Source organism: Carassius carassius, chromosome 19 (assembly GCF_963082965.1).
Source record: "Carassius carassius chromosome 19, fCarCar2.1, whole genome shotgun sequence".
In the NCBI taxonomy this organism is placed as follows: domain Eukaryota; kingdom Metazoa; phylum Chordata; class Actinopteri; order Cypriniformes; family Cyprinidae; genus Carassius; species Carassius carassius.
In genome coordinates, this window is record NC_081773.1 from 3,783,527 (window position 1) to 3,804,058 (window position 20,532).

Genomic DNA, 20,532 nt, shown 5'->3' on the forward strand with positions numbered 1-20,532 from the left:
CTGAAAGGTACAGTAAAGACCAAAAGTTTGGACACACCTTCTCATTCAAAGAGTTTTCTTTATTTTCATGACTATGAAAATTGTAGAGTCACACTGGCATCAAGGGCTATTTGACCAAGAAGGAGAGTGATGGGGTGCTGCGCCAGATGACCTGGCCTCCACAGTCACCGGACCTGAACCCAATCGAGATGGTTTAGGGGTGAGCTGGACCGCAGACAGAAGGCAAAAGGGCCAACAAGTGCTAAGCATCTCTCGGGGAACTCCTTCAAGACTGTTGGAAGACCATTTCAGGTGACTACCTCTTGAAGCTCATCAAGAGAATGCCAAGAGTGTGCAAAGCAGTAATCAAAGCAAAAGGTGGCTACTTTGAAGAACCTACAATATGACATATTTTAATTTTTTCACACTTTTTTGTTATGTATATAATTCCATATATAATTCCACATGTGTTAATTCATAGTTTTGATGCCTTCAGTGTGAATCTACAATTTTCATAGTCATAAAAATAAAGAAAACTCTTTCAATGAGAAGGTGTGTCCAAAATTTTGGTCTGTACTGTATATCCAAGTTCTAGAACAACATATCCTCCCATCCAGACATTGTCTCTTTCAGGGAAGACCTTGCATTTTCCAACATGACAATGCCAGACCCCATACTGCATCAATTACTACATCATGTCTGCGTAGAAGAAGAATCCGGGTACTGAAATGGCCAGCCTGCAGTCCAGATCTTTCACCCATAGAAAACATTTGGCGCATCATAAACAGGAAGATGCGACAGAGAAGACAGTCGGGCAACTAAAAGCCTGTATTAGACAAGAATGGGAAAACATTCCTATTCCTAAACTTTTTTGGAATCGGGTTTGTAGCTCTACAAACATAAATCTGCAAGTGGCACGCTGAAGTAACCCTGGGATCCTTTAATCGTGTATGTTTGTGTGTTTTGTAGGCAGGTGAGCCGCTCCACGTGGGCATCCCTCTCTCTCAGCAGGTGTCCAATGAGAGCAGACTCTCCATGTCAGAGTCCGTGTCTGAGTTCTTCGATGCTCAAGAGGTGCTTCTGTCCGCCAGCTCATCAGAGAATGAGGTTAGAAGTCTGTTTGTGTGTTTGTTAATGTTAAATGGAATTTATATATACATGTAGTGTGTGTGTGTGTGTGTGTGTATTTTTTCCCAGTTGATCTAGTTCTAAATGTGCTGTTGACAAGACATTTTTTACCAGATGTCGGTAACAACGCAAGCAACCCATATATATATAGGGCTCGGTATCGATCAGATGTCCTAATTCGATTCGATTTCGATTCTCAAGCTCTCGATTAGATTTTTTTTTTTATTATTATTATTACATTCAGTGAATATAGTTTTAATACAAATGGTATTGATATTTCTAAAAAATGAACAGTAAACATCAGTTTACAAATGGTGAATTAATTAAAAGAAATTAAGGACCACAACCACAGTTCCTTTTTAAACAATAATAGGGTCCTTTAAAATGTTCTTCTTATTTTTTCTGGTAATCAGATGAAGGCATAAAACATTAATTTCATTTATCCTAATCAAATGAAAATTGAACCCTTTTATATTTTGGCAAACAAAGTGCTGCACAACAGAGGTTTACTGTTAAAATGAAAAAAGAAAACAAATGTGATTATTCCTTTAAAAATAAAGATTTATTAATATGTATTAGCAGTAGTAGCATTAAGTCTGCTAATTAGTAATATATCCTTACGTTTCTTAACGTTAAACTATACTTTTATTTTGACGGGTTGCCATGAGGAACTTACAGCTTCTGTGTATGTGATATGACAGTCGTTTTCTCAAATGCTAATGAAGTGAAGCTCAGAGCAGCAGGAGATGATATTCGTGTATTCGTATCATCATAGTGAGACAGCAGAAGCTGAAAACACAGCAAGTCGTCTGCGCTTTAGTATGTGTGTAAGTTAGTAAACAAAACAGTGCGCCGCACCATCCACCATTCATTCATTGATTGCAGAAATCATGGCTCCTTATGCCTGATATCAAATGCTTCTGCAGATTTATAGCATTTCACCTGACCATTGAGAATCACACGTATGGATTTGTTCTTGGTTCTAATCAACATTATCTCTGTCATGATACGCGCTGAATGAATGAGAAGCTTTCTGTCGCGCAACGTAAAAAAGAGTGACATCTAGTGGAGAAGAGTAATGATAAGATTCACGTTTAATATGATCTGCTGAAATAAATACCGGAAAAGATTGATTCATGGTTTTCAACGGTTTTCTGTTGTTATAAATTTAAAGTATCATTTATTTCTGTGAGCTGAATTTTCAGCATCATCACTCCAGTCTTCAGTGTCACATGATGCTTCAGAAATTATTCTCATATAATGATTTGCTGCTCAAGAAACATTTATTATCAATGTTGCAAACAGTTGTGCTACTTAATATTTTTGTGGAAACCATCACCAACCAAAACAAAAATGTTCAGACTTGTACACATTCAAGCTCAAGTGAATCATTGCAATTACCAGTTAGGATTTGTCAGCAGTCAGCGTCATCTGTGTAAGCATGCTCTGTTTGTTTATTTGTATACTTGCACACTGCACTGCAGTAGGTCATTACACACACACACACACACATTTTACGGTTAGTCAGCACTGCGCCAAATGAAAGACAGTGAGTAACATCATCTCTCTCTCTCTCAGGCTTCTGATGACGAGTCTTACATCAGCGATGTGAGTGATAACATTTCAGAGGACAACGCCAGCGTCACAGATAACGTTTCCAGACAGAGTAAGATCACTCTCCCTCCTCTTCGTTTTGTTCCGTTCACTAGAGCAGGATGCTGTCCTGATGAGACACATGACCTTTGTGTTACACACACACACACATGCTCTCTCCCTCCAGTAGATCCAAACACACACACACACGCTCACATTCACACGCATGAACTGAAAGTCAAATCCTCTCACAAACGCATATAATATATTATCTACAGTGTGTAATGTAAAGCAAGTAAATTTATGACTGTTGTAATGTGAATATCAAAATATAAAATGCAAAGGGATTAATATCACAGGATCTGCCAAGAGCATGTTGGGGTCATATTTCATCCCAAAACCAAAATAAAAGACAAAAGTATTTAAATATTAAAAAAATGTAAAGATTGTTTTAGGACCTTTTTGAACTGAGTGTTTCGTTTTGTTTTAGTCTGCATTCTGATGTTATTTTCAGGAAACTTAATCACATTTATATATATATATATATATATATATATATATATATATATATTCACATTACAATAGTTACATTTTATTTTATTTATGTAATATACTGTAGAATTATGGGTGTTATGAAAATTGTGTCATTTCTTATTACAAAATTTTAGTTTTTTTTCCTTCTATGTTGGGAAGACGTGACTTAGTTTTGAATTAATTAAAGTATCACTATCATTATACTGCAGACAGTGTCACTGTATAATTAATGAGGTACTACAGTAATTTAGCTTGTATAAATTTTTATTTTTTTTTTATTTTAGGTTTTCCATTTTTAGTTTAGTTTTAGTAGTTTTGTTGTGTGTTTTCATTTCAATATACATGTAGTTTTTATTTATTTTTAGTGCATGAAGTAAATGAAAATGAGAAATGTTGCCTTGGCAATCTGCATGAATAAACAAATTTACATGATTTAATATTTTATTTCAAGGGATGACAATGTGTTTATGGTTTTAGTTTTAGTTTCAGTTAACTATATAAACCCTGATGCTTAACCTTGTGTTTCTCCCTCAGTGCCTAACGGTGATCTGGCCAGTGGTGCGTTTCGTAACGGTAGACGTACGTGTCTCCCTGCTCCCGCCCCTGACACTTCCAACATTAACCTGTGGAACATCCTGAAGAACAACATCGGGAAAGACCTGTCGAAAGTGTCCATGCCAGTGGAGCTGAACGAGCCGCTGAACACACTGCAGCACATGTGTGAGGAGCTGGAGTACACAGAGCTGCTGGATAAAGCAGCTCAAACCGACGACCCCTACGAACGCATGGTATGCTCCAGCTCTTAAAGGGACAGCTCACCCTAAAATAATCATTCTCTCATCAGTAGCTCGTTTCCATGTCGTTCCAAACCCATTAACCTTTTGTTTAAAACACAAATTAACCTGCAAAATATCTATTCCTCCACTAAAAAAACTATTCCAAAAAATCATAAAGACTTAATCATAATCCATATGAATCAAGCGGTTTACTCCGTGTCTTCTGAAGGGACACAGTCACTTTATATGATGAACATTTAAGTTTAAGTCACATGTAAACATTTATCAGTGCACACAGAGCACATCAATTATGGTCAGCGGAAGGTGAAATGTGCCTGCTTGATGCACAAAAACCTCATCTCCATGGATTACTTTTCTAAAGTCGTAATGAACTTTTTATTACATAGTAATTACATAGTTTTATTACAGTTTTTGTTACATGGACTTTCAAATGTAAAGACTGGAATCGCTTAGATTTCATTAAAAATTTTCATCATTTTGAGTTTTGAAGTTGAACAAAAGTGGGTGGAATGACATAACGGTGAGTAAATAATGACAGAATGTCCATTATTAGGTGAACTCTCCCTTTAAGAGAGTTAATGGATCAGAATTTTGACCCTGGAGCACAAAACCAGTCTTAAGTCGCAGCCGTATATTTTTAGCAATAGCCAAAAAAAAACATTGTATGGGTAAAAATTATAGATTTTTCTTTTATGCCCAAAATCATTAGGATATTAAGTAAATAACATGTTCCTTGAAGATATTTTGTAAATTTTGCTACCATAAATATATCAAAACTTAATTTTTGATTAGTAATATGCATTGCTTAGAACTTCATTTGGACAACTTTAAGGATGATTTTTCTCAGTATTTGGCACCCTCAGTTTCCAGATTTTCAAATAGTTGTATCTCGGCCAAATATTGTCAGATCCTTACAGATACATCCAATAAAAGCTTATTTGTTTTAGCTTTCAGATGATGTACAGTATAAACCTCAATTTCGAGAAATTGACCCTTATGACTGGTTTTGTCGTCCAGGGACACAATTTTCAAAAGACATAAACCTAACAAGCTTTTGAAACTGTTCTTTATTGGCATCAATGTTTCCAAGAAAGAATCTATGGAAACATTCAAGAAATGATCACTAAAAAGGTTTGAAAGGTTTCTTTGGTTCTTCTATGGCACCACTGTAAAAATACCCTTATGAGACCTTTATTTTGAAGAGTGTAGGTACAGTTGCTGTTCTAGTTGCTTAACAATCTTAACTATAATGTTGAGTTCATCAGTCGGTAGTCCAGCTTAATATCAACCATCAAGACCAGACTATTGGCTTGAAACTGACTAGCAAAGCAAAACCAGCTACATATAGCTTTATCTTGATTTCCCAGCAGGGAAAGGTAGTCCAGAGTGTGCGAGGACAGACTTGAGCTCACACAGAAACGTGCCCACATACGAATGTTCACACACTTCATACATAGTGATGTAACAGGAGCTGTTAGATGGCTGGTGGAAGGGTGAACAGGGCCTGAAGCAGGGACACATGTCCCCTGAGGACAGGCAGGTGGGCATGTACCTCTGGCCTCATTAAGTCCTCTTCCTGTAGCCTAGTTTGTGTCCACACACAGTGATGCTGCAGCATACTGATACTGTAGTAATGATGCTGCAGTGTAGGCGGCTGACTGCTGTGATACAGTACGATACAGAAGAATTTTAGGTTTGTGTATCTACTTTTAATTAGATTCTCCTTACTGTAATACAATTTTTCTTCAATAATTTATGTTTTCATTATCAGCATAAACAGCAAATACTATCATGATGCACCTTGCAGTTTAAATAAAGATTTATTATTATTATTATTATTATTATCTTGAATGATTACAGTAATGAGATTTCTTCAGGGTAAAATTGATTTATTGATTTCCAGATAAAAAAGTAAATTTTATTCTATAAAAATGTTTTTATTATTATTGATAATTCTAAGATGTCATGAAAATGTCATAAAGCACACAAAAAAATTAAGTATTATTATTATTATAAATTGTTACAGTAATGCTACTTTTTTGGGGGGGGGGGGTGATGTGGTTTATTTTCCAGAAAAAAAACTATATTTTTCTATTATAATTGATGTTTTAATAAACAGCAACTTCTACAATGACACATACTGTACTTTACCATTTAAAGTAGTTTACCATTTAAATAAGATGTTTTAATAATCATGATCATCATATAACCATTATTATTATTATGAAAACAGTGACACAATGCACACACAGAGAAGATTTGGATTTGACCTGAGACTGGCAGACTGTGTGTTTGTGTGGATGTCATGCTCTCTTAAGGCACATTTATCCCATCATCTTGTTTCAGTGAGCTCTGTTCTGTCTGTATAAAGAGCACACAGTCTGTCTGGACTCCATGTTTTCAGCAGTAATGAGTTCACTGACAGGTTGCTTTTGTTTGTGTGTGAAGGCAATCGTTGCAGCGTTTGCAGTTTCAGGATATTCCTCCACCTATTACAGAGCGGGCAGTAAACCCTTTAACCCCCTTCTGGGGGAAACGTATGAATGTATTCGTGAAGACAAAGGATTCTGCTTTTTTTCTGAACAGGTATGAATTATTGTATCTCTCAAACACAAGCACACACAATTTATTGCTGCAGTACCTGTTCCAGGTGAGTTCCTGTCCTTCACTGTAGCACTGCACCACTTCCACTGTGTGTGTGTGTGTGTGTGTGTGTGTGTGTGTTTGCTGGAGGCAAGGCCATCAATAGTCCTCTGGCTGAGGCTCATCCTGCATGACTTGAAAAGGGTCTTTGTCAGCAGTGAACTTTCCCACAGGCGTGTGTCTGACATAATGCAGTGTGTTCATAGAGGGCCGTGATGAGAGAGAAACACTTGCACAGGCTCACTGTAGTGTAATTCATCTTGCTTTATCTCTCATCCACACACTCTGGAATAAACTGACCGACATGTGTCTCTCTACTGGAGTCTGTTGATCTGTGAGAATGAAACCGATTCCTCTGCAGCCTTCATTTTACCTTTCAAACTTTTGTGGTTTTTGACTTGAATCAGCTGAACATTACACTTTAATTTTATATTGGCCTTTAGAAAGTAAAGCAACCATTCCAGGGGAAACTTTTAGAGGCAGTTTTTAATGGCTCAAGGAGGGATCGTTCACCCAGAAATGAAAACTGTCTGTTAGTTCACTCCCCCTCAGGTCATCCAAGATGACTTTCTTACTTGAGTAGATCAATGAAGAAGATTTTTATCTGAAAACGGTCCTTGATGATTCATAAAATGCAAGTCACCAGCTACCATTAATCCGAGTGGCAACACAAAATCAATATCCGTGGCTTGTGATGATATATTGAGATCTTATGTTGCGAAACGATTAGCCTGTGCAAGAAAATAATTTCATTTACTACATTATTACCTGTAATCCCTAGCCTCAGCCCTCAAACAGTCGCAAATGAATCATTCTTTTGAACCGGTTCTTTTCGGTGCACAAGTTGAACCAGTTCACCAAATTGGACTGAACCATCTAAAGGCGGTTTCCTAAAATATTCACTGAATGAAAGAAACAGTACCAAGTTGAATGAAGAACGCAGCAGCGTAGCAGATCTATTCCCCCAATAGCAAGCACAGTAACATTGTCATGTATATTACCATGCCAAACCCTCTAAGAGTTGTCATAACAGAAATCTAGTCAATATTAGTTCGTGTGATGTTATACATCATTTATGTAATTTTGCTATAGAAATGCTTCTTGCTGTGCTTTATTAATAATCTTTCTGTCTGTGTACAGGTGAGCCATCATCCGCCCATCTCCGCTTGTCACTGTGAGTCCCAGAACTTCACCTTCTGGCAGGGTAAGACTGATACCACTCCTATATTTAACTCTCAAAGACTTCTTATTACCACACTCAAGTGTTTGTGTGTGTGTCAGACGTCAGATGGAAGAATAAGTTTTGGGGAAAGTCTATGGAGATTCTTCCCATCGGAACAGTGAATGTCACGCTGCCCAGGTCTGTTTCTCTGCACTGTTTATTCACCCTGCATCTGTCCCTTCGTCCGCCTGACTCTCAGTGTCATTGTCTTTGCATGTGTCGGCAGTTATGGCGATCACTATGAGTGGAACAAGGTGACGACGTGCATCCACAATATTCTGAGCGGGAGGCGATGGATCGAACATTACGGCGAGGTCACGATCAGAAACAGCCGAAACACCAGCTGCATCTGCAAACTCACCTTTGTGAAGGTACATGCTCATCCGCAGCTGCATATATAATATATATCACAAATGGATAAGTCTGTGATCCTCAACCACTAGGGGGCCACTAGTCTTAAATTGTATGAAATGTAGCTATATATTTTTTTCATGAATATCGAGTCAAAGTTTTTTTGTTTTTTTTATATGTTAGCCTGGGCAATTTTTATTTTGTTTTATGTAGCAATATTATTCAGGTCAATTAAATTCAGTTCATTAATCATCTGAATGCTGTTTAGTAGCTTTTTTAGTTTCATGGTTTTTGCCCACGACGAATATGTGAACGATCCACTAGCTTGGGATACTTTTTGTCTTCGCCCCGTTTAATTACTTCAGACGCCTCGTCATAGCTTAGATAGGAGGAACTTTGGATCGACTGATTAGTTTGTGCAAACTAACATACACTAGTCAAGCTTTCAGATAAGTTTAACAGCCAAAAAGAATGAACAGTCTTTATTTTACATTGTTTGTGTGGTACAATGTGTAATCTCTCACTGTGGATGCTCAAATTAAACAGAGCAGTGTGAAAGCAGACTGACAGTTTTGGGCTTTATATGGTAAATAAATCTACAAATGACAAACTTATAGCTATCTTTCCACACGTCACATTTAACTTTGTTGCAATCTATATTGCTAAAAGCACTGTATAAATAAAGATGACTTGACTTGGTAATGTTTTTTTTTTATGTTTTTAAAAGAAGACTTGAAATCAGTAATATTGTGAAACATTATTACAGTTTAAAAGAACTGTTTTTGATTTGAATATATTTAGAATTGTAATTTATTCCTGTGATGGAATTACAAATCATTTAAGATGATTTGGGAATTATGAAATGGTTTTTATGATTATCAGTGTTCAAAACAGTTGTCATGTTTAGTGGAAACCGTGATACTTTTTCCAGATTCTTTCGTAAATAAAACGTTTAAAAGAGCACATTTATTTTAAATGGCACTTTTGCATAGCCCTAATGTGTGTGTGTGTGTGTGTGTGTGTGTGTGTGTGTGTGTGTGTGTGTGGGTGTGTGGGTCCAGGGAAACTACTGGAGCTCAAATGTGAATGAGGTGCAAGGATCAGTGATGGACCAGGAGGGAAAAGTCATTCACAGACTGTTTGGGAAATGGCATGAGGGTCTGTACTGTGGCATCCCACCTTCAGCCAAATGCATCTGGAGACCAGGTATTTACACTCACAGGGTCCACAATGTGGCAGTTACTAGTAGAAAGTGGACTGGCACAGTATGTAATATAAAGGTAATAAAATGTTTATTTATCTCCCTTAATTAATATTTTACTGTAAAAAAATGTTTTATGAGTTTTGTCTGGTGAAGAAAAAAAAGTAAGTGGCCAACTTGGGCCAACAAATAACTACCCAAACACTGTGGCAGATCCGTAGAAAATACATGACAAATTTTAATGGCCAGTAGGAAATATCCATGAGAGTAAATGCTCTCAATTTAGCAGTCATTTCCATTATGACCTTACACAACACAACAGAGGGCAGATCTAATGCTGTGTAGGCAGTCAGATGTTTGAGTGATGCTAATGCTAATGTTCCACATACACTGATGATTCTCTTGGGCTTGTGTGTTCAGGGTCTATGCCTACAGATTATGAGCTGTACTACGGCTTCAGCAGGTTTGCCATAGAGCTCAATGAGCTCTGCCCTGAGCTGAAGGAGCTGCTGCCACCAACAGATGCTCGCTTCAGGCCGGACCAGAGGTACATGCAGCTTTCTCTTCTCATATTACACTCTTACTGCAAAAACACACTGTAGTTTAGAGTGATCCACAGCCTCTAAAAATGATTTTGACCTTGTTTTGAAGGATTTCGTAAAGCCTTGCTCATCTTTGTAAGGCTTTGACAGCTGTGGCTTTTCATGTGTTTGTGTTGTAGGAAAACCTCAGCTTCATGAGACTCAACGAAATGGTGTGACACACGCAGTATTGGCGTATTTACTAGTGAAACCGCAAAGTGAAAGTAACATAGATGAATAAGATGAGAACAATGAAGACGGTTCATGAAAAGGAATAATCCCAGTCAGTTCCTTTGCGTTTTATGTGGGGTAGAATCTGTGATCTCTGACCCAGTTTGTTTGCTGGCTTCCATGGCTACAGTACACTGAGTTCTCTTACGAGAGCTCTCTCGTACTGCGTCTTAGCTAAGACGCTACGGGAAAAGTCTCTTTTCACGAAATACTGAAGCAAAAAATTATCCTTAATTTTGTATTTTTGTAAAGCGCATTTGCAGCAGTACACAGCCATAGGCGAGACGGCTCGCTCGCTCATTGGCTTGTTCTGCGGCAACTGCACAGCCTATCGAGCGCAGGCTGATGCAACATCAGACCAATAAGGGCGCTTCGCGCCCTTCTTGCCACTTCCCGCCGAAACGGGTGTGGCCCAACCTATAAAAGGAGCTCGAAAAGGCTGACTCACCTGATTTTTCATCTCTTCAGCGAAGCTCACGCATCGCTGGATCACGAGGAAGCAAGCGCCGTCTGGAAGAGCATATCAGCAGGACGAGCCATCCTGAAGCCGCTGGCACCGCCGCCTTCCACTGCCGTTCCTGCTGCGCTATCCGGCGCCCATATCCTTTATAATCCTTGTTCTGTGATATTCTGTGTGTGTGTTCGCCCTGCGACGCACATTCACAAAAGAGCTGCGTCTTTTTAAAGATGCCTTCGTGCGGCTCGTGCAGAACCCCGCTCAGCGAAGGAGATCGTCATGTCATCTGCGTCTCCTGTCTGGGTGAAGACCATGCAGCGCTCGCGCTCGCTGATGGTGGATGTCCTCATTGCGAGTTGATGCCTATGGTGACTCTGAGGACTCGCCTGGCATCCTTCTCGAAGCCTGCATCATCCGCTGCGCCGCAGCGCTGTAAGAAGCGCCGCTTGCAGCGCCTACCAGAACCGCCTCCAGCTCGGCCGAGCTCGCCGGTTCCCTCCGCTTCGCCGGTCTCCCCTGCATCGCTTCCCGATGCTCAGCGTCCGCTGCTTGCCGACGCGTCATCGGAGGAAGTGGATCTCAGGCCCGCGTCGGAGGAAGAAGACACGTGCTCTTTGCTTGCTTCGGGCAGTGAGGGTTGAGCGAGCTCCGTGGATCTCGCGCCCGCTGCTCAGAGGCCCAGCAGACGGGGGGATATCGATAAGGAGCTGATGCGTGTACTCTCGTTGGCCGCGGCGAGCCTCGGCCTCGAGTGGTCTGCACCAGCGCCCCCTTCACGTTCCCGGCTGGATGGTAGCTATCTTCCGGATGAGCGCTCTTCCTCAAGCTCAAAACACGCCCCTTTTCTTCCTGAGCTTCACGAAGAAGTGGCGAAAGCTTGGGACGCTCCATTCTCGGCGAGAATCCGCTCATCTGTTTCGTCAGCATTCTCCACACTGGACGGTGCTAAGAACAGAGGCTACCTGTCACTTCCGCCGGTGGAACAGGCTATAGCAGCGCACCTTTGCCCGCCCTCTGCTGGACGGCGGACTAAGGCGGCGTTGCCATCCAAAGCCTGCCGCATGACGTCATCGCTGCTCGCACGGATATTCTCTGCTGCTGGGCAGGCTGCGTCTGCGTTACACACCATGGCGACGCTACAGATTTTCCAGGGCGATCTTCTCCGCAAGCTGGATGAGATGGGACCTGAAGCGATCTGTCTCGCGGATCTGAGGAGTGCTTCGGATCTCTCCCTCCGCGCTACTAAGTCCGCTGCACAGGCCATGGGACGGGTTATGGCTTCCGCTACGGTGGCTGAGAGGCATTTGTGGCTGACGCTTTCTGACATCAAGGAGTCTGAGCGCGCTGCGTTTCTTGACGCTCCCCTAACTCCTGCCGGCCTCTTTGGATCTTCCATCAACGAGTTTGTGGAGAGATTCGCCGAGGACCAGAAAGCTTCACAGGCGTTCAAGCACTTCTTGCCGAAGCGCTCCAGTTCTGCAGCTAGCCGCTCTAGACCGGCCCCACAGAGCTCTCAGTCACGCCCACCGCCTCCTGCTGCGCCATCACGACAGCGTCAGCAACGCAGCTCGGGACCCCGTTCTCGCTCTTCGAGCCGTCGCCCCGCGCCGCGGAAGCCGCGGCAGAGTATTGCGGTGAAGCCAGAAGCCCCGAAAGCATCCTAGCACTGCTGGGAAAGCGCCGGTGTTCGAGTTCCGCTGCGGCCGAGCTCTCACCCAAGCGCGCCGCTGTTGCAGTTCCAAGAGTTGTGACTGCCTCAGTGTCTTCTGCAATGCGCAAGCCTGCACGAGTGCCCGCTTGCCTGCACACAAAAGCCGTTATCACGGCTACCCAGATGTTTCACAAAAACAGTGTTTTTTCTGGTGTTCCGGCCACGGCCGATGGTGCTATAAATGTTGTGACGATGCCCACTCCTCAGTGCCCATCTCCACATGTAAGCACAGCCCTACACACAGGGCCTGCGCTCATAATGTCGACTCAAGTCGGTCGCGCACACTACATAGTAAACGTGCCCACCCCTCAGTGCCCACAATTACTATGTCACACGCGTCATGTGGTTTCTGTAAAAACGAAACCCGTGCACGCTCGTCCGGCCACGGCCGATGGTGCTTTAAATGCAGTGACGATGCCCACTACCCAGTGCCCATCCCCGCATGTAAGCACAGCCCTGCACACAGGGCTGGCGCACATAAGATCGACACAGATCGGTCAAGCGCGCCGCATAGTAAACGTGCCCACTTCCCAGTGCCCACATACACTATGTCACTTACGGCGCGGGGCTTCTGTAAAAACGAGGCCCGTGCACGTACATTCTGCACAGGCAGACGGCGAGATGGAAGTGGTAAAAGTGCACACATGCAGCCCACGGTTACTCGCAGATATATTGAGTCCCACGGGACCCGCTCAGCCTCCCTCCAGTCGGTTAAGCGCCGGAACGGGGTCGAGGATGAGCGTTCTGCCCGCTGTGATCAGCGCGCTCCCCGCCTCAGATACGCAGCACACTCGAGCGCCGCCGTTGCCCAGTCAACAGAGCGCGTGTCACATCCAGCCCTTAGCCATTCATGCAGATGCATGGTCAGCGCTTCCAGGTGTTTCGGATTGGGTGCTAGGCATTATAAAGAGAGGCTACTCGCTACAGTTTTCTCGACGCCCACCGCGCTTCTCAGCGTGCGTCGAAACTACGGTCAAAACAGAAGTAGCACACATACTTCGGGCCGAAATATCAAAACTGTTGAGCAAAGGGGCTGTAGAGCCTGTGTCTCAAGCTCAAAGCGAGGGGGGGCTGTACAGCAGATACTTTCTGGTGCCCAAGAGAGACGGGGGTCTCAGGCCCATACTGGATCTAAGACAGCTGAACAAGGCATTGATGAAACGCAGTTTCAAAATGCTCACGACCAGGAAGCTCCTCGCGCAGATTCGCGGAGGGGACTGGTTCATGTCAATAGATCTGAAGGACGCGTATTTTCAAATACAGATAGCGTCAAACCACAGGCGATTTTTGAGATTCGCCTTCGAGGGCCAGGCATACCAGTTTGCAGTCCTGCCATTCGGCTTGTCCGTAGCTCCTCGTACGTTTACGAGGTGCATGGATGCAGCGCTTGCTCCTCTCAGACTCAGAGGCATACGAGTGCTGAATTATTTGGACGACTGGCTGGTTCTGGCCCAATCACGAGCGGAGCTCGTGGACCACAGGGCCGTTTTACTCGATCACCTCGAGAAGCTCGGCCTCAGTGTCAATTGGGCGAAGAGTTCGCTGAACCCCAGTCAGACGATCCTGTTTCTGGGTATAGTTCTGAACTCGTGTTCCATGACGGCGCGACTGTCACCACAGCGCACGATGGGCATTCAGCGCGCAGCGAGTTCTTTCCGCTGCGGCGCGACTGTGTCGCTCAAACACTGTCAAAAGATGCTGGGTCTCATGGCCTCAGCATCTCCGGTTCTGCGGCTGGGCCTGCTCCGCATGCGCCCCCTGCAGTTCTGGCTGAAGGCTCGGGTGCCGCGCAGAGCATGGGCGTCTGGCCGGCTGCATTTCAAGGTCGATCAGAGCTGTGTTGCGGCTCTAGCACCTTGGACAGCGAACGGCTGGTACCGATCAGGTGTAAGCCTGGGGACTTCCCCGAGTGTGAAAATGGTGTCGACGGACGCCCCCACTTCGGGATGGGGAGCGCTGCTCGAAGGCAGACCGTCCTTTGGCCTATGGTCAGAACGGGAAAAGCTCCATCATATCAACTGCCTGGAAATGCTGGCAGTGGAGAACGCGCTGACACGCTTTTGTCCCCATATCAAGGATCACCACGTCGTAGTCCGTTCGGACAACATGTCCGTGGTGTCCTACATAAATCGCCAGGGCGGTCTCGGGTCCCGAAACCTGTACAGGCTGACGGAACGCCTCCTGATTTGGGCTCAACGCAACGTGCGCTCGCTGAGAGCAGTGCATGTGCCTGGACTGCAGAATCTGGGTCCAGACAGGCTGTCCAGAGGCAATGTCCCTACGGGCGAATGGTCTCTACACCCGCAAACAGTCCGGCTGTTGTGGGAGAGATTTGGCATGGCGGAGGTGGACCTCTTTGCGTCCCACGAAAACGATCACTGCCCCGCGTTCTTTTCCAAGAACGAAAGCGCGCTGTCACGGAAATGGCCGTGCTGCCCGCTTTATGCGTTCCCTCCCGTCTCCCTCCTTCCGCAGGTGATAGAACGGGTGAGAGAAACGAGATGTTCAATACTGCTTGTGGCACCTCTTTGGAAGAACCAACCATGGTTCCCAGATTTGATGCAATTAGCAGATGTCGCCCCATGGCCGGTACCGTTGAGGAGAGATCTCCTCTCGCAGGCCAGGGGCTCGATTTGGCACCCTCAACCGGAGTTGTGGTCCCTCCATGTATGGGCACTCAACGGTTACCCGCTGATCTCGCAGTGGGAGTGCTAAATACCATCACTCAGGCTAGAGCTCCGTCGACACGACGTCTGTATGCCTCGAAGTGGTCGGTGTTCTCCAGCTGGTGCACAGCTCGAGGTTATTCACCCCTTAGTTGTGAGGTGACGGAGGTCCTCTCCTTCCTACAGGAGCTGTTGGATAAGGGCAGAGCCCCATCCACGCTCAAAGTTTATGTGGCGGCCATCGCGGCGTTTTCTGAAACGGCGTCCGGTCAGTCAATAGGAAGGAACGATTTAGTCATCCGGTTCCTCAGAGGAGCTAGGAGGCTGAATCCTCCCAGACCTCCGTCAGTCCCTATGTGGGACCTCGCGGCGGTTTTGGAGGCCTTGAAGGTTCCCCCTTTTGAGCCTATCCAATCGGTTAGCCTTCAGCATCTGTCGTTCAAGACAGTATTCTTGTTGGCTCTCGCTTCTGTGAAGCGTGTGGGTGATTTGCACGTGCTCTCGGTGAGCCAGTCGTGCTTGGAGTTTGGGCCCAATGACTCAAGGGTCATACTCAAACCTAGGCACGGTTATGTGACGAAATCCCTCAACACACCGTTTCGGGCTCAGGTTATTGCCCTGTCTGCCCTGCCGGTGTCAGGGGAGGATGGAGACTCGAGTCTTCTTTGCCCTGTCAGGGTTTTAAGAGCTTATGTGTCTCGCTCTGCTGCCTTTCGGGCAGACGGAGCAGCTATTTGTCTCGTTCGGTGGACGTTCCAAAGGAATGGCTGTTTCGAGACAGACTCTATCCAGATGGATAGTTGACGCCATAGCGTTAGCTTACGCTTCCAGGGGCCTTCAGTGCCCGTTGAGCGTCAGAGCACACTCCACAAGAGGCGTCGCCTCGTCGTGGGCGTGGTCTACTGGGATCTCCTTGCAGGATATATGTATGGCGGCGGGTTGGGCCTCGCCGTCTACATTTATCAGGTTCTATAACCTGGAGGTTCCCGCCTTGCAAGCAAGGCTGCTGTCGGTATAGAAGAATCAGGGCCCTGAGGGGAATTCTGAATTCATGAGCGCTATGCGCTGCCGACTGTTATATGGGCAGTATTGCGTAAGACCCGCATTGCCACATTGGTCAGGCCTTGCCTCGGCTGTGTGATGTCATATTGCCGCATCTACGGATGCTGCTAGATATGGGACGGAGGGCTTTCCCCCTTTTCTGTCCTGGGCTCTCTGTGAGTCCCTCAGGTGACTGTGCACTGTAAATCCTGGGCGTTGCTTCAGGTTTATTGGTGTGTGATCCCTGCGCGCACGGCGTTTTACATCGGGTTCCCGTAGCGTCTTAGCTAAGACGCAGTACGAGAGAGCTCTCGTAAGAGAACGTACTCGGTTACTAAACGTAACCTCGGTTCTCTCTAGAAGAGCGAACGAGTACTGCGTTCTCTGCCGTGCGTACGATTCACTCTGGTTCGCTTCGGCGATGAAATAAATCAGGTGAGTCAGCCTTTTCGAGCTCCTTTTATAGGTTGGGCCACACCCGTTTCGGCGGGAAGTGGCAAGAAGGGCGCGAAGCCGTCTCGCCTATGGCTGTGTACTGCTGCAAATGCGCTTTACAAAAATACAAAATTAAGGATAATTTTTTGCTTCAGTATTTCGTGAAAAGAGACTTTTCCCGTAGCGTCTTAGCTAAGACGCAGTACTCGTTCGCTCTTCTAGAGAGAACCGAGGTTACGTTTAGTAACCGAGTACGTTTTCCACAATCTGGGTGCTGAAATCCTATTGGGTAAACTGACAGTGGGCGGAGTCACACAGAGCTAAACAAAAACAGACATTCCAACACGGAACACATTTCAAATTATAATAACTATCTGCAGCTTTTTTTCAAGAAGAAATAAGAATGTGTTCTTAGCATGTTTTTCTACAAATCTGCAAATGTATCACTGTATTTTTATTACATATCATAAATACTTTTTTATAGTTTTAGTTATAATAACACTAAAATAGCCTTTAAAGGTGCTGTATGTGATTTTTTTTGACTGCTATAAATTTCAAATTTATTTTAGTGTTAATTATTATAACTAAAAATTTTAGGAACATCTAGTGATAATATGTTGTTTTAATATCATCGAAATTAACTGGAACGTGTGTTTACGATCTTTCAATCATACGGTATGTGATTCATTTTAAAAACACTAACCAGGTAAACTGTGCTGTGCATCTCCGGAGAATCAAAGCCTGTTTTTACTTGATATTTAGAGTAAAAATACTTAAATTAACTAATGAAATGCTTAGCCTCACATGTCACTTTGTAATTAGACTCCATTTTAAAGTGTCTCAGATGTATTTTTCTTCAATAAGTATGTATCTTCATTCAGCTCTTTCAACACTCCTAGAAACCCGTGGAACAAAGTTTGCACTGTGGTGAAGCTCTGGTTTAATGTGTCTCACAGGTGTCTGGAGGAAGGAAATGTTCAGATGGCAGCAGCTGAGAAACAAAGAATCGAAGAGCAGCAGAGAAACAGGAGGAAGTGGCTGGAGGAGAACAACATCAGACACCAGCCGCGATTCTTTAAGTGAGTGCACTTCATCTGCTGCCTCTTCTTCTTCTGCTATTGAACTCCTGTCATGTAGACGGGACCTTCTCTCTGTATTGATCTCTTCCTGCTCTCAAGTTTAATAAGGATTCACCCATTTCACAGGCTTTGGCCAAAATTCATAATTTATAAAAACAAACAAACAGTTTGAAATTTCGATTCAATTAAGTGGAATTGCATTTCAGAGAAATTCAACCGTCACAGTAATGTTAGCATTTTTATTTTGACCAATTTTAATGATTATTATATTAAAATAATTTAATATAACTTTTTTGGGACTTTTTTCCCAACTTGTGCTGTCAATAATGACCACAAAATGAGATTGTGTCTTATGCTAAATTATTACTAAATATTGGATTCAACTTTTTAAATCAACTTGTCTTAAAAGTTGTCAAATTATCAAAGGTTTTTTTTATTTCTTTTTACAGCCATTTTACTGTAGACCTCATTCATGTGAGCTAATTCCTCTGTTTTTGAGTGAAAATTTACAAAATTACCCCAAAAAAAACAGAGGTGTATGAGTTTAGATCAGCAAGGCCTACAATAATTAATTTTTTAAAAATCATTAGGATATTAAGTAAAGATCATGTTCCATGAAGATATTTTGTAAATTTCCTACTGTAAACATATTAAAACTTAAGTCTTTATTAGTAATATGCATTGCTAAGGCAATTTTCTCAATATTTAGATTTTTTTGCAGGTTCAGATTCTCAGATCTCTGCCAAATATTGTCCCATCAAACCATGCATCAATGGAAAGCTTATTTATTCAGCTTTCAAATGATGTATAAATCTAAATTTCAAAACATTGTCCCTTATGACTGGTTATGTGGTCTAGGATCACATTTGAGACTTAACCAAATGTGAGTTTAACCTGTGCCTCCTCTGTGTAACAGGAAGGTTATGGACAGTCACCAGAGGGAGAGATGGGTGTCTAACAATACGTACTGGGAACTGCGCAAGGACCCCGGCTTCCTCAAACAAGAAAACCCTGAGCTGTGGTAGATCCAGACGCCTTCACTGCTGACTGCAGACGCTTACTATGCAGAACAGGACCTCCCTCTAGATTTGGATTTTATCTCCAGAAACGGACTGAAAATAAAAACAAGAAACAAACACTCTCTCCTCATCACTTGGGCAGGTTTGGCCTCATTAGTCTCCCTCTCTATAGTAACAGAGAGACTGCGATGTTGTCAGGGCAAAAGTGAGAGCTGTAGAGCTGTCCACATGAAGTCCTTGCCTTAAGAAGTCACTTCTCAACAACCAAGTTTTGCGCTTTTAGTGAAATTCCCTCAACTGAATTTGCTCTGGGTTAAATTCTGCATGTGTAGATGGCAGCTTTCATCGGCAAAGTGCTACACGAACTCATCAAAGCTACATTTAGACAGTTTTAGTGGTATTTTTGTAAACGTCCAAAAGAAGGGAATTGCTTTGGCAGTTAAAGCTGTGCTGTGACTCGATCTGTCCCTCCTCGTATTCGACGGCAGCCATCAGTGTGCTGAACATGTGACTTTTTATAATCGTGCGCTCCACCTTTCAAACCCCTCCAAAGAATCGAGCCTGAAAGAAAGATCCTGGACCTAACCTGCAAGACCAGAAAAGACACCCCAGGACTCAGACTCCTGAACCCCAGTATCTGCAACTGTACATTAGTGCTCTTAATTTAAAGCAGAAGTCTGACATTTATGCTCCTCTAATTGCACCAAATCAAATTCAAGAAATTATTTTTTTCCAGACAGGCTCTACAAGCACTTGCCAGCTTCAGAAAAACTAGTCAGTGCTCTGCAAAACAGATTATTAATGGTAGTTTTGCCCTGAAGTCATGCCATTGGTTGAGCCAGAAGTCAGACGCACACTGCATTTAAAGGGACAGTTCACCCAAAAATAAAAACCGGTTGTTTTCTTCCCCTTATGTCATTCCAAACCCTTTTTGTTTAATTTATAATAAACCTGAGCAGTTTCTGTCCTCCCGTTGACAGTTTCAGGTAACCAAGATTTGTAAAAGTCGCAAGTCGTTGTAAAACAAGCTCCCATGTTTACCATATTTGATGTGCTCTGTGTACGTGTCGATCACTGTTTAGATGTAAATAAAAGTACGAAAATGGTCAGTTCATGATATTAAATGGCCAAATCTCTTTTAAGTTTTGGATACCTTGAGTTTCAACGTAAGCAAGAAAACCTCTCAGATTTCATATATTCATTTGTGTTTTAAAAAATTAACTAAAGTTAATTTAGAACGAGTATATGATGATAGAACTGTCTTTTTTGGGTGAACTATCCCTTCAAAACACACCAGTGACCAGCAGACAAGTACACTGTAAACGTGTACACTATATTTTCCCTCGTCTCATTGATCTGAGCATGAACTTCACACTAAGAGCAGCAGCGGCTTCTGCTGGCCTCTCAGTGCTACTGCATACTACATACTTCAGTGCCCAACATCTCTGCTTACATCATACTGTACAGGAGATGATGTCAGCAAAGACCGGAGCAGTGTGTAGAATGGAAAGCTATCCTACTGCATACTACACAGTATGCTGTAACATTTCACGTAGCATACTACATTTTCACATGACCTCACCATGGGTTTAATTCAGCAAAGTACAGATTTAATCTCTGATTTAATTTGTAAAAAAAAAAAAAAAAAAAAAGCCACTTTGAAAAAAATTTGTTTTTTGTAAAAAATAATTCGAGTTTTGGAAGTCTGAGTAAATACTAATTAAATTTGTTTTTTTACAAAAAATCTTGGTTAATCTATCACGGAAATGGACGGTGAAGCAGAGCATGATGCATTGTGGGGTACATCAATCGGCATACTCAAATTGTATACTGCATTGTAAATTTGCAACTGCACCCTGTCATA

At 43.2% G+C, this 20,532-nt stretch overlaps 1 protein-coding gene across 7 annotated transcripts in view; it reads left to right on the plus strand.

Moving 5' to 3' along the window:
* osbpl6 (oxysterol binding protein-like 6) overlaps positions 1 to 20,310 on the plus strand; it is a 70,431-nt gene extending 50,121 nt beyond the window's left edge. For all 7 annotated transcript variants that reach the window (XM_059499539.1, XM_059499541.1, XM_059499543.1 and 4 more), the window contains 11 exons: positions 949 to 1,086; positions 2,686 to 2,773; positions 3,769 to 4,022; positions 6,480 to 6,617; positions 7,815 to 7,878; positions 7,956 to 8,034; positions 8,123 to 8,267; positions 9,309 to 9,453; positions 9,869 to 9,995; positions 17,527 to 17,649; positions 18,566 to 20,310. In XM_059499539.1, the coding sequence (XP_059355522.1) occupies positions 949 to 1,086; positions 2,686 to 2,773; positions 3,769 to 4,022; positions 6,480 to 6,617; positions 7,815 to 7,878; positions 7,956 to 8,034; positions 8,123 to 8,267; positions 9,309 to 9,453; positions 9,869 to 9,995; positions 17,527 to 17,649; positions 18,566 to 18,674 (1,410 nt within the window). In that variant the 3' untranslated portion in view covers positions 18,675 to 20,310. The remainder of the gene's footprint in view (positions 1 to 948; positions 1,087 to 2,685; positions 2,774 to 3,768; positions 4,023 to 6,479; positions 6,618 to 7,814; positions 7,879 to 7,955; positions 8,035 to 8,122; positions 8,268 to 9,308; positions 9,454 to 9,868; positions 9,996 to 17,526; positions 17,650 to 18,565) is intronic.
* The last annotated feature ends 222 nt before the right edge of the window (positions 20,311 to 20,532 follow it).